General features: G+C 37.0%; 2 protein-coding genes across 5 annotated transcripts; one reads left to right on the top strand and one right to left on the bottom strand.

Annotated features, from left to right (window-relative positions):
• Positions 1-8: 8 nt before the first annotated feature.
• nsmce1 (NSE1 homolog, SMC5-SMC6 complex component) lies at positions 9-6,326 on the top strand. 3 transcript variants are annotated; one of them, XM_046834954.1, is made up of 8 exons: positions 9-141; positions 2,144-2,291; positions 2,383-2,504; positions 2,595-2,672; positions 2,801-2,947; positions 3,719-3,835; positions 5,663-5,789; positions 5,886-6,326. In XM_046834954.1, exons 2-8 carry the CDS (start codon positions 2,174-2,176, stop codon positions 5,981-5,983), a joined length of 807 nt encoding a protein of 268 aa, XP_046690910.1. In that variant the 5' UTR covers positions 9-141; positions 2,144-2,173; the 3' UTR covers positions 5,984-6,326. The 3 variants fall into 3 exon arrangements, with proteins under 3 accessions (XP_046690910.1, XP_046690909.1, XP_046690911.1); XM_046834953.1 differs by lacking the exon at positions 9-141 and adding an exon at positions 814-959; XM_046834955.1 differs by lacking the exon at positions 9-141 and adding an exon at positions 845-963.
• A 198-nt stretch (positions 6,327-6,524) lies between these two features.
• Positions 6,525-9,940, bottom strand: kdm8 (lysine (K)-specific demethylase 8). 2 transcript variants are annotated; one of them, XM_046834952.1, is made up of 8 exons: positions 9,683-9,940; positions 9,063-9,541; positions 8,779-8,951; positions 7,724-7,856; positions 7,584-7,634; positions 7,026-7,175; positions 6,851-6,943; positions 6,525-6,744 (listed from the first exon to the last, which is right to left on the bottom strand). In XM_046834952.1, exons 2-8 carry the CDS (start codon positions 9,510-9,512, stop codon positions 6,580-6,582), a joined length of 1,215 nt encoding a protein of 404 aa, XP_046690908.1. In that variant the 5' UTR covers positions 9,513-9,541; positions 9,683-9,940; the 3' UTR covers positions 6,525-6,579. The 2 variants fall into 2 exon arrangements, with proteins under 2 accessions (XP_046690908.1, XP_046690907.1); XM_046834951.1 differs by having other exon boundaries at positions 9,063-9,535.
• Between the last annotated feature and the right edge of the window lie 8,087 nt (positions 9,941-18,027).

Below are 18,027 nucleotides of genomic sequence, written 5' to 3'. Positions count from 1 at the left end.
ACACCAACTCTACCAGCAGTAGGAGCAGCACCTCCTCCTCCTGGTTTACTTCTCTTTTGTGCAGAATGGGCGTGTGTTACTGCTTTCTCTGGAACAACTGAACTAAGGCAGTTCGCTGGAAAATCGTAAGGAGGCCTGAAGGTAATTAGAGATATTAGAGTGGAAATAGAAATATTCTAGGGGTAATTAGATAGATTCTAAGGGTGGGTCAAGAGATTATTCTAGTGGTAATTAGAATGTATTCTATGGTTTGATTGGAGATTATTCTGTAGTGTAATTAGCTAGTATTACAGAGTCATTTTTATATATCATTTTGGGGTAATTAGAAATATTATAGAGGTGGTATTAAAAAATATTCTAGGGGTAACTTGTGATGTTTCAGTTATATGTATAATTTTATGGGGTGATTAGAGATTACTTAATGCAATTTACTAGAGATTATCCTATGGTGTGATTTAGGATTATTCTAAACCGTGAATAGAGATTATTCAAGGGATAATTAGAGATTATTCTGTCTACGTGCTTTTATACTTTTATACTCTGACTGGGCCAATGACTGTCAGGTGCGTTATAAAAAAACAAAAACAAAAGCAAGCCTAATAAATATTCATGAGTCAGGTCTTATTTAAATGTACAGTAAACTACAACATATATATTTACTTGTGTAAACAACGATTTAATTATTAATAATCTATTATATAAATAATTTATTTCTCTTAAACGTCAAAAGGAAACTAAACCGGAAGTAAAATATTTGTTTTCCAGGCGATGTGTTATCATTCCAAACGGGTCCGTATTCCCTAGATAAGTGCACTACATAGGGCGCAAAATAAAAGTACATCATCACTTCGTAGGGATCTACATGTATGCTAAGGACGCCATTTTGGATTCGGCCGGTGTTAGCAGGCGCTAGAGCGCGGGGGATTGAAAACATCGAATGCACCTTTTTAACGTCTCCAGTAGGTACAGTTACTAATTATAATTATCTTTAAATATCTATAAAAACTAAACATTTTCTACATGGGTAGGATAATATGGCTGTAAAACAATGAGCTAGTTTAGGTTAGCGACAGTAATGAGCTCTATAGGCTATAGCTTGTACCCAGGGCTCAGGTTCATTTAAAGATGAAGTCATTAAACCTGCCATGGAGTCTGAAATAAACTAAAACTATAAAATATCTCAAATAAATATTTATATATATATTTTTTTTGCATTATTCCACTGTTATAGTGCATGCATTTCATTGTAGTAAGAGTTAAATTAAATGCACCAATGCATGATGTGTATTTGAGTGTAAAAGTTGTCATTGTGTTTTGTGTTTAAAAAAACAAAACAAATTATTGCACCTGGGAGGTTGAGAAAATAAAAGTAATTTTCAATGCACTGGTAAATATTCTTGCACAGGTAATTACACCCCTTTACACTACATCCTGGAGATTCTGAGAATATTTTGGTATTATTGTAGACTGCAAAGCAGAACCATAAACCGTGTAAAAAGTGAATCCTTGCAAAATCATTTTAAAAACAGATACCAAGATATCGAATTGGAAACGAAATATGCTACACATTCACTATTTCAAAGAAAGAAAATTATAAGTTCGACAAAGATTGTGATCGAAGACATAGGCAGCAGGACCTGAGGCTTGAAATAGAGCTCCAAAATGGCTAAAATGCTCACCTTTGGTGTCTGATTTCCAGAGTCCTGTGCTGTTCAAGAGTTAATTACAAGCTATTTTTTAAAGAAGAGAAGAACGACTTTTATTTATCATGTATACATTACAGGAAAGTACAATATTTTTCTGTGCATGTCTCAGCTTGTTAGGAAGTTGGGGTCTGAACGCATGGTCGGCCATGATACAGGACTCCTGTAGTACGTGGTGCTAAACTCTTTAATTTAGTGCTGGCGATTGAAATTTTAATATATTTTTACTTTTAAAGCATGGTTGGTTTGAACACTAGCCATCATTTCACAGGCTCCCGTTAATGGTGCAGGCTCTTCACAAAACAATTCGATCACGAGTAAAGGTTACTATAACAGCAGAAAGAGGAATAAATCTGGAATATTTATCAAGCACATACAAATGTGATGGTCATGTGTCCCATTTTTTTTCTAACCTGACCCCTCCTTTATTTTAAATCTAGTTACTTTTGAAGAGGAGAAAATTCGTCAGAATGTCCCGACCCATGGGAGAGAGTCATAAGCGATTCTTACAGACCATGATGAGTAACGGTATAATCAGTACGAGTCAAGCCAAAGCACTTCATCGCCATTGCTGTGAGACTCATGGAGGTGTGTAAGTTGTTGAATGTGGTAAAATATAGAACATCTCGCCTCAAAAACACTTTTGAACACGCCTCATTTTTGTCCCGTTTCTCTGTAGCTCATTTTGCGCCCGATAGGTTGGAGGAATTCATCGACGTGATCAATACTAATCTTCAGCCAATGTTCATGCACATTAGAAAAGGGACTTCAGAAGAGGATGGAGCACAACACTATGCCTTGGTCAGTAACATGTTTAAATGTGTATGCTTTTGTTGTGAAGTCATCTCGAGCAAAAACATTTTTCTCTTATTTTTTTCTTTCTTCATTCAGGTGAACATGGCCGAAACGGACATTACGAGAATGTCTTCTGATTATGCTGACAATGAGCTTGAACTGTTCCGGAAAACAGTAAATTAATTTGCAGGGCATCATTGCATAATGAATGCTTTCAGTCATCCAATTTCACAATTTTCATTTCATCCAACCCAAATGACTCATTCAATCATCTTCTGTTGTCAACATATCTTTTGTCGCAGATGGATCTGATTTTAGACTCTGAGAACGGCACTGCCTCATCCACTGATCTTCTGAATTGTGCCGATCGTCTCCAGACAAAGAAAATGAAAAAGAAAGAGACAGAGCATGTGCTGAATAAGTTTGTGCAGGATAAATGGTTAAACGAGGTATATTTTATGACTTGATTCTGTTGTTGATTTTATACCACAACGCTGTTTGATCATTCGTTTTCATTTCTGGAGCAAAAACTCTTTACAGGGACTCGTACTGTGGACACTCCACGATATCTAATAAAAAAAGAAATGTATCTCAGGTTTCAGTGAGCTACCAAGTTAAGATTAAGAAAGTGTTCAACCTTGGTAGAGAGGTCAGGACAGATGACTTGCATCTGGTTGTGCAAAGGCTGATGGTGCATTTATTTCTTTTCACTATAAGGTTTCATCTCTCAGGCTTGAAAAAAAATACCTTAAAAGGTATTAGACTTCAACAGACTCCACCATGCAAATTATGGAGCTTGGAGGCTAACAGAAATCTGGAATATAAATTTTACAAGTCATCTAAATACTTAATGCCATATTGAGTGTTAAACTTCACTGTGGAAAACAGCCTATTTTATACATAACTTAAAGACAATTTTATACTCTGAAAGCATCTACTTTATCCTGCCTGCCTCTTTGGCCTAATCTGTAATCTATATTTTTGAATAGTTCGAATATTTAAAGCCCCCTAGCTAAAATAAAAAATGTATTAAATACACCACAGGAGCCACATTTTATTCAAATATAAAGTCTATATACTTATTTTTTAGCTTCTGAGATCTTTGCATTAATAATACATTAGTCTCCTACATCTTTACAGAGGAGACTTAAAAACGTGTTAAAAACAAATCCAAACAAAGAACATAAAAATGCTTTGTTTGCATTTCTTTCTTCTTTCAGAAACAAGGCGAATACACCTTAAGCACTCGCTGCATTATAGAGATGGAGCAGTATATACGTTCAGTTTACCCAGACCTCGTCAGAATGTGCCACGTGTGCCACAACATCGTCCTACAGGTGAGCTAAAAAAAAGTCTAAAAGTTTTACTAAAAGTATTACTGCTTCACACTTACTGGAAATTCTTTCATTTAAAGGCTGAAAAAAATCCACCCTAAATAGCGTTCATTCATTCTTCTTTAGTAGCCACTTTATCTTTATTAGAGGATCTGCAGTGAATTTTCCAGCGAACACCGGGTTAATGGTGAGAGAATACACTTTGGACAGGATGGCACATTTATCTCAGAGCACCATGCATACACACATTGAGACACTCATCCATTACTATAGGGCAACTTGCTGTGCGCAGTATACCTACATTCATGCTTTTGGGAATTGGAAGGAAACCAGAGAACCTGGTGGAGAACATGTACAGATACTAAACACAGAGAAAGCACAAGTACAATTAAAACACAGGACCTGTGAGTTATTTTTATTTTATGCACCATCGTTTTGAAGCGCTCAGCAGTCACAATGATTTCTCAGTTTATAATGTATGTTTCTAAGATGTGTTTTTCACCAGAATCAAAGCACTTTACAAATATTTCTGAAAAAAATGAGGCTGCATCCAAAATTGTAATTCCTATGGAAGCCCATTTCCGCCACTGTATTAAAAAAAAAAAAAAGGCACACAATAATTCTCATGATTGCGTTATACAAACTCACAATTCTGCCTTTTTTTCCCTCAGAATTGTGAGAGAATTCTGACTTTTGCAAGTTCATATCTCGAATTTCAGACTTTTTTTCTCTCACAATTACGAGTTTAAATAAAAAAATGTGAAAAATTTGCAATAACCTTTTTCTTTTTCTTTCCACTGGCAGAAATGGGCTTCAATAAATTACCCTGCAGTTTTACATTGTCAACTTAGGCTTATCTTCTCAACTATCAGTTCCTTTCTCATCTTACATTTAATCAACCCGGCCACTCACACTGTGAACAGAGAAACATACCATTTCTAGACCAATAATATATACCATGACTAGGTTTGCATTATGCAACTTGTATAAAGTGGTTCTTTGCCTCTATGTCACGCATTAAAAGGTTTTAACACATGCCTAGCTGTGGATCCCACTTAGAGACACAATTACTCTAATTTGTGTTTCAGGGTGAACAGTTTATTGAAATAACCTCTACAGAACACATATTGATGAAGTGATCTGTTCTCAATGTCAATGATTATATAAGAATTTCCATCTCTGTACAAGCTTATCTTTTATATCCAGAGATGGTAAAAGTACACGCATCTTTCACTCAAGTAGAAATTTGTTTTAAATGTTTTCACCCAAATGAGGATGGTTCCCCTTTTGAGTCTGGTTCCTCTCAAAGTTTCTTCCTCATTACATGTAAGGGGGTTTTTCCTCGCCACAGTCGCCACGGCTGCTCATCAGGGATAAATACACATCGTTCACCTTAACTGTTGATTTCTGTAAAGCTGCTTTGAAACAATGTCTGTTGTGAAAAGCGCTATAGAAATAAACTTGACTTGACTCGTTTTAAAAGGTAAATGTTGAAGCACTGACTACACTTTTTCACTCAAGTTAGAAGTAAAGAAGTTTGGGCTCTGACATGTACTTAAGTAAAAAGTAACTACCTGTTTTAGTGTCACGCTGTAACTAATATATTAATACAAAATCATTTCAAATGTTGTTACCTAATGAATGTATCCCAGCTGAACCACTATATAGAACGCAAGCAGAGATGAGATGATGATGATCAGAAATGTTTACATCACTGACTCCCTCTGTCTCATCCACGTTAACCCCGCACTTCTTGTTTCCTTCTGTCCTGCTTGTTTGTACAGTAAGTATTTGTACTTCATTACTTCCCACCTCTGTTTATATCTTCAGGGCCAAGTATGTGAAAACCCTGATTGTGGCATCAAGATACATTATTACTGCGTGGCCAGATATTTCAAAGGACGTATCAATCCACACTGCCCTTCCTGCAATGACTTCTGGGCTCATGAGATTCCAGGTAAGATGATTCTCGTTGGCATGAAATTACAGTACACGGTTTTCTAAAAACACAACAAACCGTTATGTTAGTATGCATCTCCCTTTACTCTGTCAGAAATCCAGCCTGAATCCCAAAGCCAGTCTTCATCTACGAGAGAGTCGGCTGCTCCTACACCCTCCACATCCTCCACACGCCGCTCCAGAAGGCATTAACGTTTTGAGACTCAGTGCATCCTGATAGCAAGATTTGAGATATGTAGATTTCAGTGTGATTACAGTTCAACTGATTATATTTTTTTATAAAAGGATTGTACAAGAAAACAGTTACTTCTAGTTGTTGAAAGACAAAGAGTTTGATTGTGAATTCTGAACTAAACAATAGAAGTAACTGCTGATGAAATTCTTTAGAAATATTTAGAATAGTAAAATATTGGATTATAATAAATTTATGCTCGTTGAGTTCCTTTTGTTACTTATTTGTGTAATATAGTTTTGATCAAATATATAAAATAAAAACAAATAAAATTAAAATAAAAATAAAAAAACATTTTTTAAATTGTGTTGGGGGTTGTAATAAACATGAATGAAAAAGGAATTTTAATCTATATAAGGGAGCATTTTAGTATTTTTCACATAACTTTTTTGACTTTTGTTGCATATTTCCCAATACTTGAATTGTAAATGTTCACCTAGTTAATTAAATCCCCGTCACAAACCACTTTTTGGAAAAATAACCCATACAATGTCCACAATGTAAAAATGACAATAATTTATTATAACATTCCAAATCTTTTATGGTGGTTTAGAAATCATGACCACCAAAAGCTAACAGAGAAGCTGAGCTCTAAAGAGCGGACGTAATGCCAGTGCTGTTTGGGAATAAATAAGACATCACCAGGCTCAAGCACACACTCCTGGTAGGTGGCTTTGAGGAAGTCTGGGAACTGGTCCACATCTGGATTTTCAACATCCACCTGGGTAGGGCGAGATGGTGCATCATAATCATTATTGTTAGTCGTAGAGCATTTATTAATGTCATTAAGGCTGTTTAGTCAAGAGGTTAGAGGCAGTATACAGTACCTGACTAGTGTTGTGCAGAAGCTCAGACTCATGTGGGTAAAGCTTTTCTGTTTCCTCTGGACTATACAGACGAATGTACTTTCTCCCAACCACCTGTAATTCACCGGTAAAGGAAAAAGAGTTTACAAATAGTGTATGTTCTCAAAAATCAGGCAAAGCATCACTAAACACTGACCTGAGCCAGAAAGTTTTGCTCGGGATCCTGATGCAGAGGAGAGACGGTTCCTCCTGGACCAAACCACGCATTAATTGTGATGTCATCTTCATCTCCTTCACCAAGGCAACAGTAGTCAGGGATACAGATGTCTCCTTTTAACTCCGGCACCTGAATGAACAAATATTACTGATTTTTTTTTTCATTACTAATAAGGCTTCAGAAAACAAACTGTTCTGGCTGATTAAAACGCATTCATGACTCTTTGCACTACACAGATCTATATAAATTCAGGCCCATCAATCATATAAATGGGAAAAACATGGATATTTTACTTTACTTTAGTCATAGTGTAGAATTGTTTTAAACAATCAGCTTATTTACTTAGTTATCCAATTAATTTTGGTCTGAGGGGTGTACACAAAATTGATTTGGATGCAAAAACTAACATCATACACCAAATGAAAGACATTGCCTCTCTTGATATTATACATTTAAATTATGTCTACAATTATGTTTATTAATACACATATAGACAATAATAATGACACTAAGTAAACAACCACGGATCACTAAAACCTGATCAAAAAGCTGATGCTGAGCCAGGTATCCTGTAGCAGCTTCTTCTCCCTGTGAACACACACATGCAGAAACAGCTTTATTAACCGGCCACACTGATCTCACACCTGATTGTAGAATATACACTATAATTATCGTACTTGGCCCACAATGTAACGGTCGATGAACTCATTCACTGTAAGGAGCTTCTGTGACCACTCTTCATCAGTGTACCTGGACCCGAGCTCGACAGGAACCGTCCGGCAGCCTGCTACTGCTCGCAAATACTCTATACTTGTGCACAAGCAAAGACAGAACGAGTCATAATAACTCAAAACAGGGTTCTCAGAGTCACAGGGTAGGAGAGGGGAGGGCGCAGATATCAAAAGAATCTTAATCTTCCACTCCTGCTGATAACCTGCTGTTACTAAGGGCTCAAACGCAGCATGTGGACAGGTAGATTTTGTGCCTCTACTTGCCCCCACGTATAAGTTACTCTGTTTAGACACACTAGGGTTAGAGGTGAGTGACACCCACTGTATTTTTATAGTTGTTTTGTTTTGTTCTTTGTTTTGGCACCGTGACTGAATCCACCTCTGCTTTGTTGTATATAGTCCTGTCATTTACGCATCTAAATTTGTATCATATGGCAGAAAGTAAAGTGAAAGAAAAAGTAAAACTGGGTCTCTGTTATGCCCTTTCTTCCAACACCCATCACAAAAACATATGTTACTTCCCCAGCCTAGACTTCAAACGGGAACGTAACAGTCTGTCTGTTTTTCGTGCTCCCAACTGTCTGCACTCTTAAACTTTCTAATTGAGCTTTGTGAGCATTACTAAATGTAAACACTAAAACTAAAAGTTAAACGAAGCCCACTGAGTGTGTTAACATGAGCATTGGTTATCCAGAGGCTTATTTTTCAGTTGTTTCAATGTTTTAATTTACAGTAATACATTTTGTATTTTCTAACAAGAGCAAACTTACAATTACTGATATAATTAAATGTTTATCCAACTATCATGAATAACTTTGCCCTTAAGTTTCATATTTTAGGTAGTTCAATTATATATTATATAATTGAACTATTATTATATAATTGCAAGCTTACTTACTACAGCAATATTAAGTATTGGCAATACATGTCGTTTCTCTTGGTGAAGTTTGCTGTGCATTTTCACAGACACACTTCTGTATCTCCAGCTGTATATTTAGTACCTCCAGATGTGCTCCCTGATGGCCGGCCAGTGGTCAATTGTTCCCTCTAGTATGACTGGTACTTTGGGCTCCAGAAATTCTGCCCGGAAACTTTCTAGAGCTGGGCATCGAACCCTTGGCACGAATAGTGCAGGGTTTATTATAGGCTTCAGGATAATCTCTTTCCTAGGTTTCTATTGAGAAAGGAAAATCAGGTGAGACTATATTTTTGTCTGAGGAGTGTCTATCCTGTAACTGAAAGATTATTAGATCAAACCTCAATGAAGCATAATCTAATAGATCACCTTTGGACGAGGCTGTTCAGTGTCCCCTAGTCTTTCAGGATTCTTCACTTTATTTTTCAGAACCACCATGAGTCTTTGCAAAATATTGTCCATTATGGACGCGCCCATGATCAATCCCATGTCACATGTCTTAATGGCATCCAGGACTTTGTCTTGTGATGCTTCTCCTTGGCACATTGCTGCAACTTTAAACAAGCAACCATAGGAGTAGACACGTCTCCACTGCTTGTCCACATCTCGCCATGTCCCTGTGTTGAGCTTCTCCCAGGAGTAATCAATAATAACCTGGGCTTTTTCAATACAAGATGGGTTTAATGAGCTGTACAGCTCCTTCCTGCTGAGCTCTAACATGGTCAGTACACTTGCTTCAACTACTTCACTGAACACAAGGGGGAACTCTGTTTCAGTGGCAGGCAGCACTGCCATTACATCTCTCCAAACCTGAGCCATGACTCCTGCTGCAGGCTTTTAAACTCCACCAAAAAAAAAAAAAGTGGACAGATCACAAACCACGCACACACTCATAAAAATATTAAGAATTAATATATACCTAAACGTTCGTGAAATAATTTAAAATATAGAAATAAAACATCGCGATGTACGGTCCTGCACTGACTTACTGCGTTACACCATAGACCGTCCGTATAGAAACTTCACCTGGACACACCGCGTTCCTCCTGACATTTTTTTTTCGAAATGACTTTATATCTCTTTAAACCAGATTTTGGAGCAGTTTTTTTTTATATTTTATCGTTACGTTTTCTGTTTACACTTGGCTTATATAGCCTATTTAAGAAAGATTATTGCTTTAGCAGTAGTGACTTCCTAGTTAAATGAATATTTATTGCCTGTGTACTAGACCTCATTCCCATCAGGCTATTGGAGCAGAAAGTTGAGAGAAAAGGATCTCAGTTTATCTTTTTTTTCATCCCTCTAGACGAGAACACGGTCATTTAACTTTTAGATGAACTGTGAATTTTAATTAAGGGCTTTCTGAGGCATCCAGGAAAAAAACCTCCAGCACAGAGGATGGGATTTATACTCTGCAGGCTTTAAATAAATACCATATGGCATTTATAGGTTCATCAGAGTGATAGAGTGCCATATGGAGGTCTGATCATTTAAGGATACAACTTGCAAGCATCCTGTCCTTGTTTCATAAATATTAATATGCATATTATATACAGGCCAGAGTGTATATTAAGTGGGATTAAATATTTACATTTTCAAAGTTAGTGATGCACTTTTAATTTAAATGATAAATCAATTTAAATATGTATATTGCTCAATTTGATGTTGGCTTTGAGTAAACATATTAAACCAACTAGGCCTGCTTAGCCTTGTTTGGTACTCATTTGCAAGTAATGATGAAAGTCTTTTTCTTTCTTTCTTTCTTTCTTTCATTCATTCATTCATTACAGTCATCCTATAAGCCAAAGAAAGGAAGAAGAAATACTGGGAAAAGGATCTTTATCTTTATCATTATGCACTGCAGAACTGTCCTAGTTGGTCACATATTCCTATTATGTATTGCCTTGTATAAACTTGATCTCTCTCTTTCTCTCGCTCTCGGTTTTCCTCTCACTTTTGAATGCAGTAGTATTGGTCAAAAGTTGCACAAAGCAGTTATGTAACAATTTTTGACTTTTGAAATAGATGAACCATACAATTAAAAACTGAAAAGTTGATTAAAAAATACACATAAAGCAAGGCATTGATCAGATTAGCTGTCAGTTAAAAACATGTTTGATGTGCACATCAGTTAAATACAAGAAAGATTAATTAAATGGATAAGATAAGCCAAAAAACCTTGAAGCATAAAAAGCGCATATGCAATTGTATAACAAGCAATCAGCAAAAAGCACTGCAATTAAACTGTTTAAATAGTCTGATATTATTTTATAGTCCCCTAAACTTAGAAGTGATCCCATTCACTTCTTTCTCTAGTTTCAGAGATGCATTTTGACTTGATTTGACTCTTGTTACAACAATAATATCATAAAAGGAAGCAGAAATGTGCTTTGAATAGGCCTAGGTGGGCATATCACCTGTCTGTAGGTCTCATGCTCAGGGTTTGCACTTTAGACCTTGGAGACAGAAGCATCTACACCACCACTGTCACGGCAAATGCTGTTGTGTTTGCGTATTATCGGCTCAGACACCTGGTGCTGACACACAAAAGAGAGAATTTAATTCTCCATTACATGTATGTCTGTTTCTGACAAATGAACCGCTCCAAACATGTGCAATGTCGCAGGGCAGTTGTAAGTGCTGACTCCACAGCACTTCGTTACCCTCTATGACTTTGACTGTGCATGAGATAGACAGCCTTGGCTTTAGGTGATGTTGCACAGTATGTGTTCTCACCTTGCTTTCCCCAAGCTTTAACATAATGCATGAAAGCTTTGCTACTAGCATATGCCATTATCCTTTTTATAGCAATTGTTCAACATGGTTCATATGCAATTTCGAACAAGTTCCCATTATAATGAAGATAAATTCTTCCTAATTTATTTGTTTGTGTCCCACATAATGAACAGTGGTGGCTAATGAAAGTTCACATTTGTTTAAACAAGTGAGAAAAAACCCAGAAAAACAGGAACCATTAATATAAACCATGTATATTACAGCAAAGTAATAGCAAGGTAGTGGACCACATGGAACACCAACAAACATTGACCAAGAGACGTTCAGCGAGTAGAAATAAATTATGTGCTTAATAAGACTTAACAAGGCACAGGTGAGGGTGATTACTGACATGTGACACTCATGTAAAATGCAGGGGGTGATGGGTAATGCAGTTTATTGCTTTCCTGCGTTGATAAAACATTTTGTCAGAACCGGTTTTCCTGGTTCTTTCAACACAATATAATATCACATAATATAAGATCAAAACAAAAGTTAATGATTTCTATTGTAAATATAATATTGTCAGTCATAACACTATGATGTAGAATTCTGTTTATTGCTGAAATAATCTAAAACTGAGCCAAAACAAGTGTCATGCTGAGATCTGTACTGTAGGGGTGTAATAAAATAGCACATTCTGTGTTTGTATCTGTACCTATTAATGTTTGATATATATTGGTGTGTGTGTGTGTGTGTGTGTGTGTGTGTGTGTGTGTGTGTGTGTGTCCAGATTTAGGCTGGAAATGAACTTGGCCGAACAATTGATTTCTTTTTTCTTTTGGTTTTCATTTCATTAATTTATTTAGTTTAATTGTTTGTTTAATTAACCCTAAACTCAACCATAATGCCACTGGCAAAACTAGATAATAGAAAAAAAAACCTAGAGGTAGAAATGATAACATTATATACCTAATATGCCTAATAACCTAACCACAAATCCCGAGTAAATAAGTTGCTAAAGATTAATGCATGCACACTATAAATTGTCAATGTAAATTCTTAATATGTGACTTTTTCAATCCTCCACTCTCAGTCAGATGCTCTGAGAACATTCTGCCAAGTGTTCTAATTAAGGAATATCTATAAAAAGGAAATTAATATTGAGTATGTGACATTTTGGACAGAATATGGCAAAATGTTCTCTGTGCTCTTCTAGCAGAAATAGATGCTGAAGATGCTCACAATGATTTGTATAGTTCTGTTAAAGGTGCTTAAGGTGAAGTTGACTTTCATTCCTTTTGATCTGAAAAGCTTACATACAGTAGTTTGATCAATTTGAGTCATATATTGAGTCGTTATATTCACAAAAAAAATATAATTTGTTGTGTTCGCTGATGATGTACATTTCTACAGTAATGGTTTGAAACTAGGAAGTGCAACTGTAAATGGTGAATAAAGACAAATACAGTGATACACGCAAATTTGTCCCAGTCTATTTACAGTAAATATAAGCTCTCTTGAAATGCCATTTGACTATTCAAATTAGTCTACCAGAGTTTAAAATAAAAAGTTATTCATAGTGTTCCTCCTGTTCATATCTATGTCTGTTTAGAACACATGTATTTGCTCTCAGTTACATCCTACTAGATCGTTACCAAAGCACTACATTTCTTTGGTACTCAGTCCTCAGCAGCACACATTCACTTGTTGGTTTATTACTGCAATAATTCTTCCTGTCACAAAGCTTTTACACAATGCTCTTTAATAGTTTTCAGATTATTCTTTCTTTTTTCCTAAACATTGAATTTCACCCTTACCACCAGTAACAACTTCAGTCCCAGTTTAACTCCAGATCCAGCTTTCAGCTTTCCAAACCTGAGTAGTGCATAGACCTCATTTACACCTGGTCTTTTCCAGGGGTAAACAAAATACTGAGAAAATTATATTTACATAAAAGTAGATACAGTTTTAAAAATTTTACCAGAGAGGCAAAAGCGGTAGTATCCAGTCTGAAAAAAATATTGCCAAAGTGAAAGTACAAAATTGCTACAAAATGTATATTACACTCCTTTATATGTACACAAGTATCAAATAATAAAGATGATCACAAGATGAAAGATGCAAAGTAATTATTTGCAATTTAAGTATATAATTATACATTATCATTTTACCCAAATCATCATTCAGTCTCTTTAAATCTTAAATATTTATTATTTAGCAAGACTTTTAGGTGCTGTCTAGACAATTGGCTACTGGAATTAAATCAATCAGGCTACCTTGGGTAAATCGAGATAGTTATTGCTGGGATCCTTTCCGTATACAGTATAGAAGGCTTATATACTGTAGATCCACACCAGGAGTAGTTAAAGTAGTGTCATAGTTCTAAAAAGTCATCTCCAGATATCTTTCTAGTCAGAACTAAGGTCTATTGATTGCTCATGACATTGTGGCATATGTTATCAATGTGATTGACAGTTAATAAGAATCAAACAGAGTTCTAGTGTGGTTCAGTAATACCAGGGTTACCTCTCAGTAATGAAAAATTGATTAGAATATCATGGTTTATCACCAAATAACCTCCAGAAAAACACTTTCAGTTTTCATAGGCAGTTTTCATGCCCATTATGACATATAGAGTTTTAGATTGTCTCACAAAGGATACACAGAGTCCTGAGTCTGGATTTTTTTCTGAGCTCTGGTGAGCTGTGGTAGGAGTGCTTGCTCTCAGCTGTATCTGCAGGCTATGCTGTTGAAAAGTGTACTATACTGGCACCTTATCAATGTGTTTGCTTAGCCACTTTTCGGTAATGGAAACGCCTGCTCTGTGGAGGAGCAAATGTTTTATTTAAATGCGGCTCATGCTGTGGGGAGTGGTTTGGACATGGGGAGGGATGGAGGGGTTGATATGCTGAAGGTCAGAGGCTCAGCAATGCCGTCTCTCTCCGGGCTATCAGTGTTGACATCACCTGCTGGCTGACTTCCAGAAGGCTTGTCAGTGTGATCGGCTGACCTTTTTCAGGCTCATCATACAGTGCATGGTCGAGGCCAGGCTCCTGATAGGCCACTGGGCTCGTTAGCACCTGCCACTCAAAGCCATAAAAGATTAAATAACAATAAAAACACAAATCATTGTAGAATTTTCTTTTTCTTTGCCTTATTAACATTGGTGTAGATGACTGTGATTATGACAGAAGTGCTGTAATGAAAGAACATGCATTTAAAGGTGACACATGGTCAAGGTGAGCAGTTATGGTGTATTTAATTACTGACAGAATCATTTAATGCTCCATCTGTGCAATCACCTTTCATGCTTTTTTAGGCTTGAAAGCAACCTTCGGTTGACAGTCCTGCTAAATTTGTGTCAGCAGTTTTGATGTACTATGAAAATATATTGTTTGCGCAAGACCACTAAAACATTTGATTCAACAGTCCTTGTATATAAGGTACTGATGAGGTTCCAGCAGCACTTTAGGTGCAGTGAATTTTAAGAATTTTCTGTGGTTTTGATGGATTTGAATGAATGATTTTTTTAGACACCTTAGCCTCAAAACTAATGCTTTCACATACTTTGCTGGTTCACATACATTTAGAGTTTATCGTTCAATTACTTGGCAATTGACTTGTAATGTTTGTTAAATGGCAATTTCATCCGTCCATATAGCTTTCCCCACTAGCCCAAACTGTAATACCTAGTACTTCCTGTAGAGGACAGCATCAGTAAATTTCACCCTTCTGATTATTCTCACTAGTGCATTCCAAAGCTTTCTCTCCTGGGCTGTGAAATGAACTGTGTCCTGAGCTTGTTGTCACAGCAGGAGATGATCTTTGTGGCAGAAATCATTTAAGGTTAATCCCAGCTGAAACACCGGGGGTGACTTGAGTTGAGCAGAGGTGGTGGTATTAGAGGCATTAACTGCCAGCACCAGTGCCAGGGCAGGAAGGCACTGCTGGAGCATGACCGTTAACAACACCCTCCCAGGGGTCTGGGGCACTGAAACCAATCACCTCCATTACGCTCTAGGTGCTCTAAACTGAAAGGATATGCGGAGTACCAACAACATTGTAGCCAGAATCCAATTAATCACTGTTTAGTTTTACGCAACCTGCCAGTCATAGCTTGTTGACTCATGAAATTAAAGCATTGTGAAGGGAAAAAAGCACCAGCGAGCTAGAATGCACAGCTTCCTCATGGTGCCTTTTAGACAAACCCAGCGTACATACCTGGCAGGTGTTAACATTTCATTGTCAGTGAGAAAACACAAGGCCGAGGTCTCACTTATCCCTTCATCACGTGTTGGAATTGACAACCTAATCACTACTGTCAATGTACAGTAGTTATGGACTGCACTGATAGGCTTTTAATAAAGTCTAATGGAGCAGGCAGTGAAGGCTATCTGATGGAACTTGTCCCACTATGTTCGCATTCGTCCTCGCTCTCCTGCATTCCTCCCCAGCTGCAGCTTGTCAGTGTAAATAATGACCACTGCAGTGTCCCAGCGTGTCCACAAGGCAATTTATGCATGCATAAAAGCTATTAAAGGTTAAGGGTTGCTGGGTTCTATGGCTATCCTTAATGGACATGGGGCAACTCTTTGAGAATGTAACAAATGACTATCTTAAAGTTCAACGCTGTGTGAACCAAGTATGGCTATTCAAACGAGCACAGCAAACTTTAATAAGGGTGCTTTTCTTTCTAAGACCAACCACTCCAGTTCTACCTTTAGTGTATTTTAATGTAATCATGCTCTTTGTGGCTCATTGTCAGAGCAGTCTATGACAAATACTCTGGGGTGAAAGCAACTTGCCACTTTAAAATTGCACAGGACAGTTTAGCAACTATGCTTAAACAGATGCTTTAGCTGGCCTAATGCAAGAAAAGAATGTGCACACTGTACCACAGTGATGGCACTGCTGTCTCAACCACTTTGGATCAAATTAATTCAGCCAGGTGTGTCCCTGTGCCACTTGGGCTCAGGTGGCACCTGCTACAGTTCTTTAATTAGAGTCAAAACAGCTGTTTCGGGGTAAACTTAGGGGACAAAACCTCTTCCTGTGCCCCAATGGATTAAAAACTTCAAAATTTTCAAAAAACTTCATCAAATACCCAAACATTTAATGATCAGGTTCACTAACCAGGTACAAGGTGCCAGATCAATTATATTTTAATTGCCTCTTGATTTCACTTTTGTACTGCAGACCATGTAAAGCAGGCTTCACTGTCTCAGTATTGGCAAAATTTAATGCAATGTCTGATGCCATTGATGACATCAAGATAATGAGTAAATCTTTTTCACTGATGACATAAATCGTGTCTAATGTTCATTCTAGTGTTTTGCATGAAAATTCGCTTAGATATTACAAACAAATCGAAGCCACAACTGCTAGCTGGCTAGGCAATTATTAGAGGGTTTGATTACCTTCCTAATCCTTAGCTAGTCTGTATTTTATATCTACATAAATGGCATTTGGCAGATGCCCTTATCCAGAGCGACATGGATTTACATTTATCCCATTTATACAGCTGAGCAATTGATGTTTAGGAGCCTTTCTCAAGGGCCCAGCACTAGCAGCTGGTGATTTTCAGATGCTGGCCATTTCACCAATCTTCAAATAGAATATAATAGCCTCTATTTCTATATATACATTACAGCGCAGTAAAATTATTTTCATATTTTCTTCGCCTCCAGCTTGTTTAGAGGTTGGGGTCAGAGTGCAGGGTCAGCCATAATACAGCACCCTTGGAGCACAGAGGGTTAAGGGCCTTGCTCAATGGCCCAAGAGTGGCAGCTTGGCGATACTGGGGCTTGAAACCCCAACCTTCTGATCAGTATCCCAGTGCCTTAACTACTGAGTGACCAATCCCCCTATATAAATACACTATATCATGAAAGGTTTGTGGACACCTGACCATCCCACCAATTTGTCAGCCATTATCTATCTGTTGTGACCAATTCCGATTGTTTAAAATGTTCCTGCATTCTGTAGCATTACAATTTCCAGAAACTGGAACTAAGATGCCAAAACATGTTTCAACATGACAATGCACCTGTGCACCTCATTCCATTGAACACATTTGGGACATTTTTAATGAACTGGGACTGGAGCCTCCTCACCCAAAACCAGTATCTGCCCTCACTAATGATCTTGAAGCTGAATGATCATATTCCTCACAGCCACACTCCACAATCTAGTGGAAAGATTTCCCAGAAGAGTGGAGCTTATAACAACAGAAAATGGTGGCCTAAATCAGGATATATATATATATATTTTTATATTATGCATTACAACCTTCATAATTAGCCATTATACATTGAACAGTGTAATTTTAAACCATATTATGTCAAAAGATTTATTCATTAATACATCTGTTAATATATGTACAAATGTACACTACACAATTTATTTGTGTGCGTACAAAAATTTAAAATACAGTTCTTCTCCTATCTGAAATAACCTGCTAGTTAGTTAATTGATAGGATTAATACACTGTAAAATATATTCCAGCTCATAAAAACTGTCAAACCATGCTGTTGTTCATCAGCTAATATCAGCTTTGCAGACTGAATAGGTAGAAGTTTGCAGGTTTGCATATTTTACATGACAACCATGAGACTTA

This window comes from Silurus meridionalis, chromosome 22 (genome assembly GCF_014805685.1).
Source record: "Silurus meridionalis isolate SWU-2019-XX chromosome 22, ASM1480568v1, whole genome shotgun sequence".
In the NCBI taxonomy this organism is placed as follows: domain Eukaryota; kingdom Metazoa; phylum Chordata; class Actinopteri; order Siluriformes; family Siluridae; genus Silurus; species Silurus meridionalis.
This window is presented reverse-complemented; position numbering and strand designations above follow the sequence as displayed.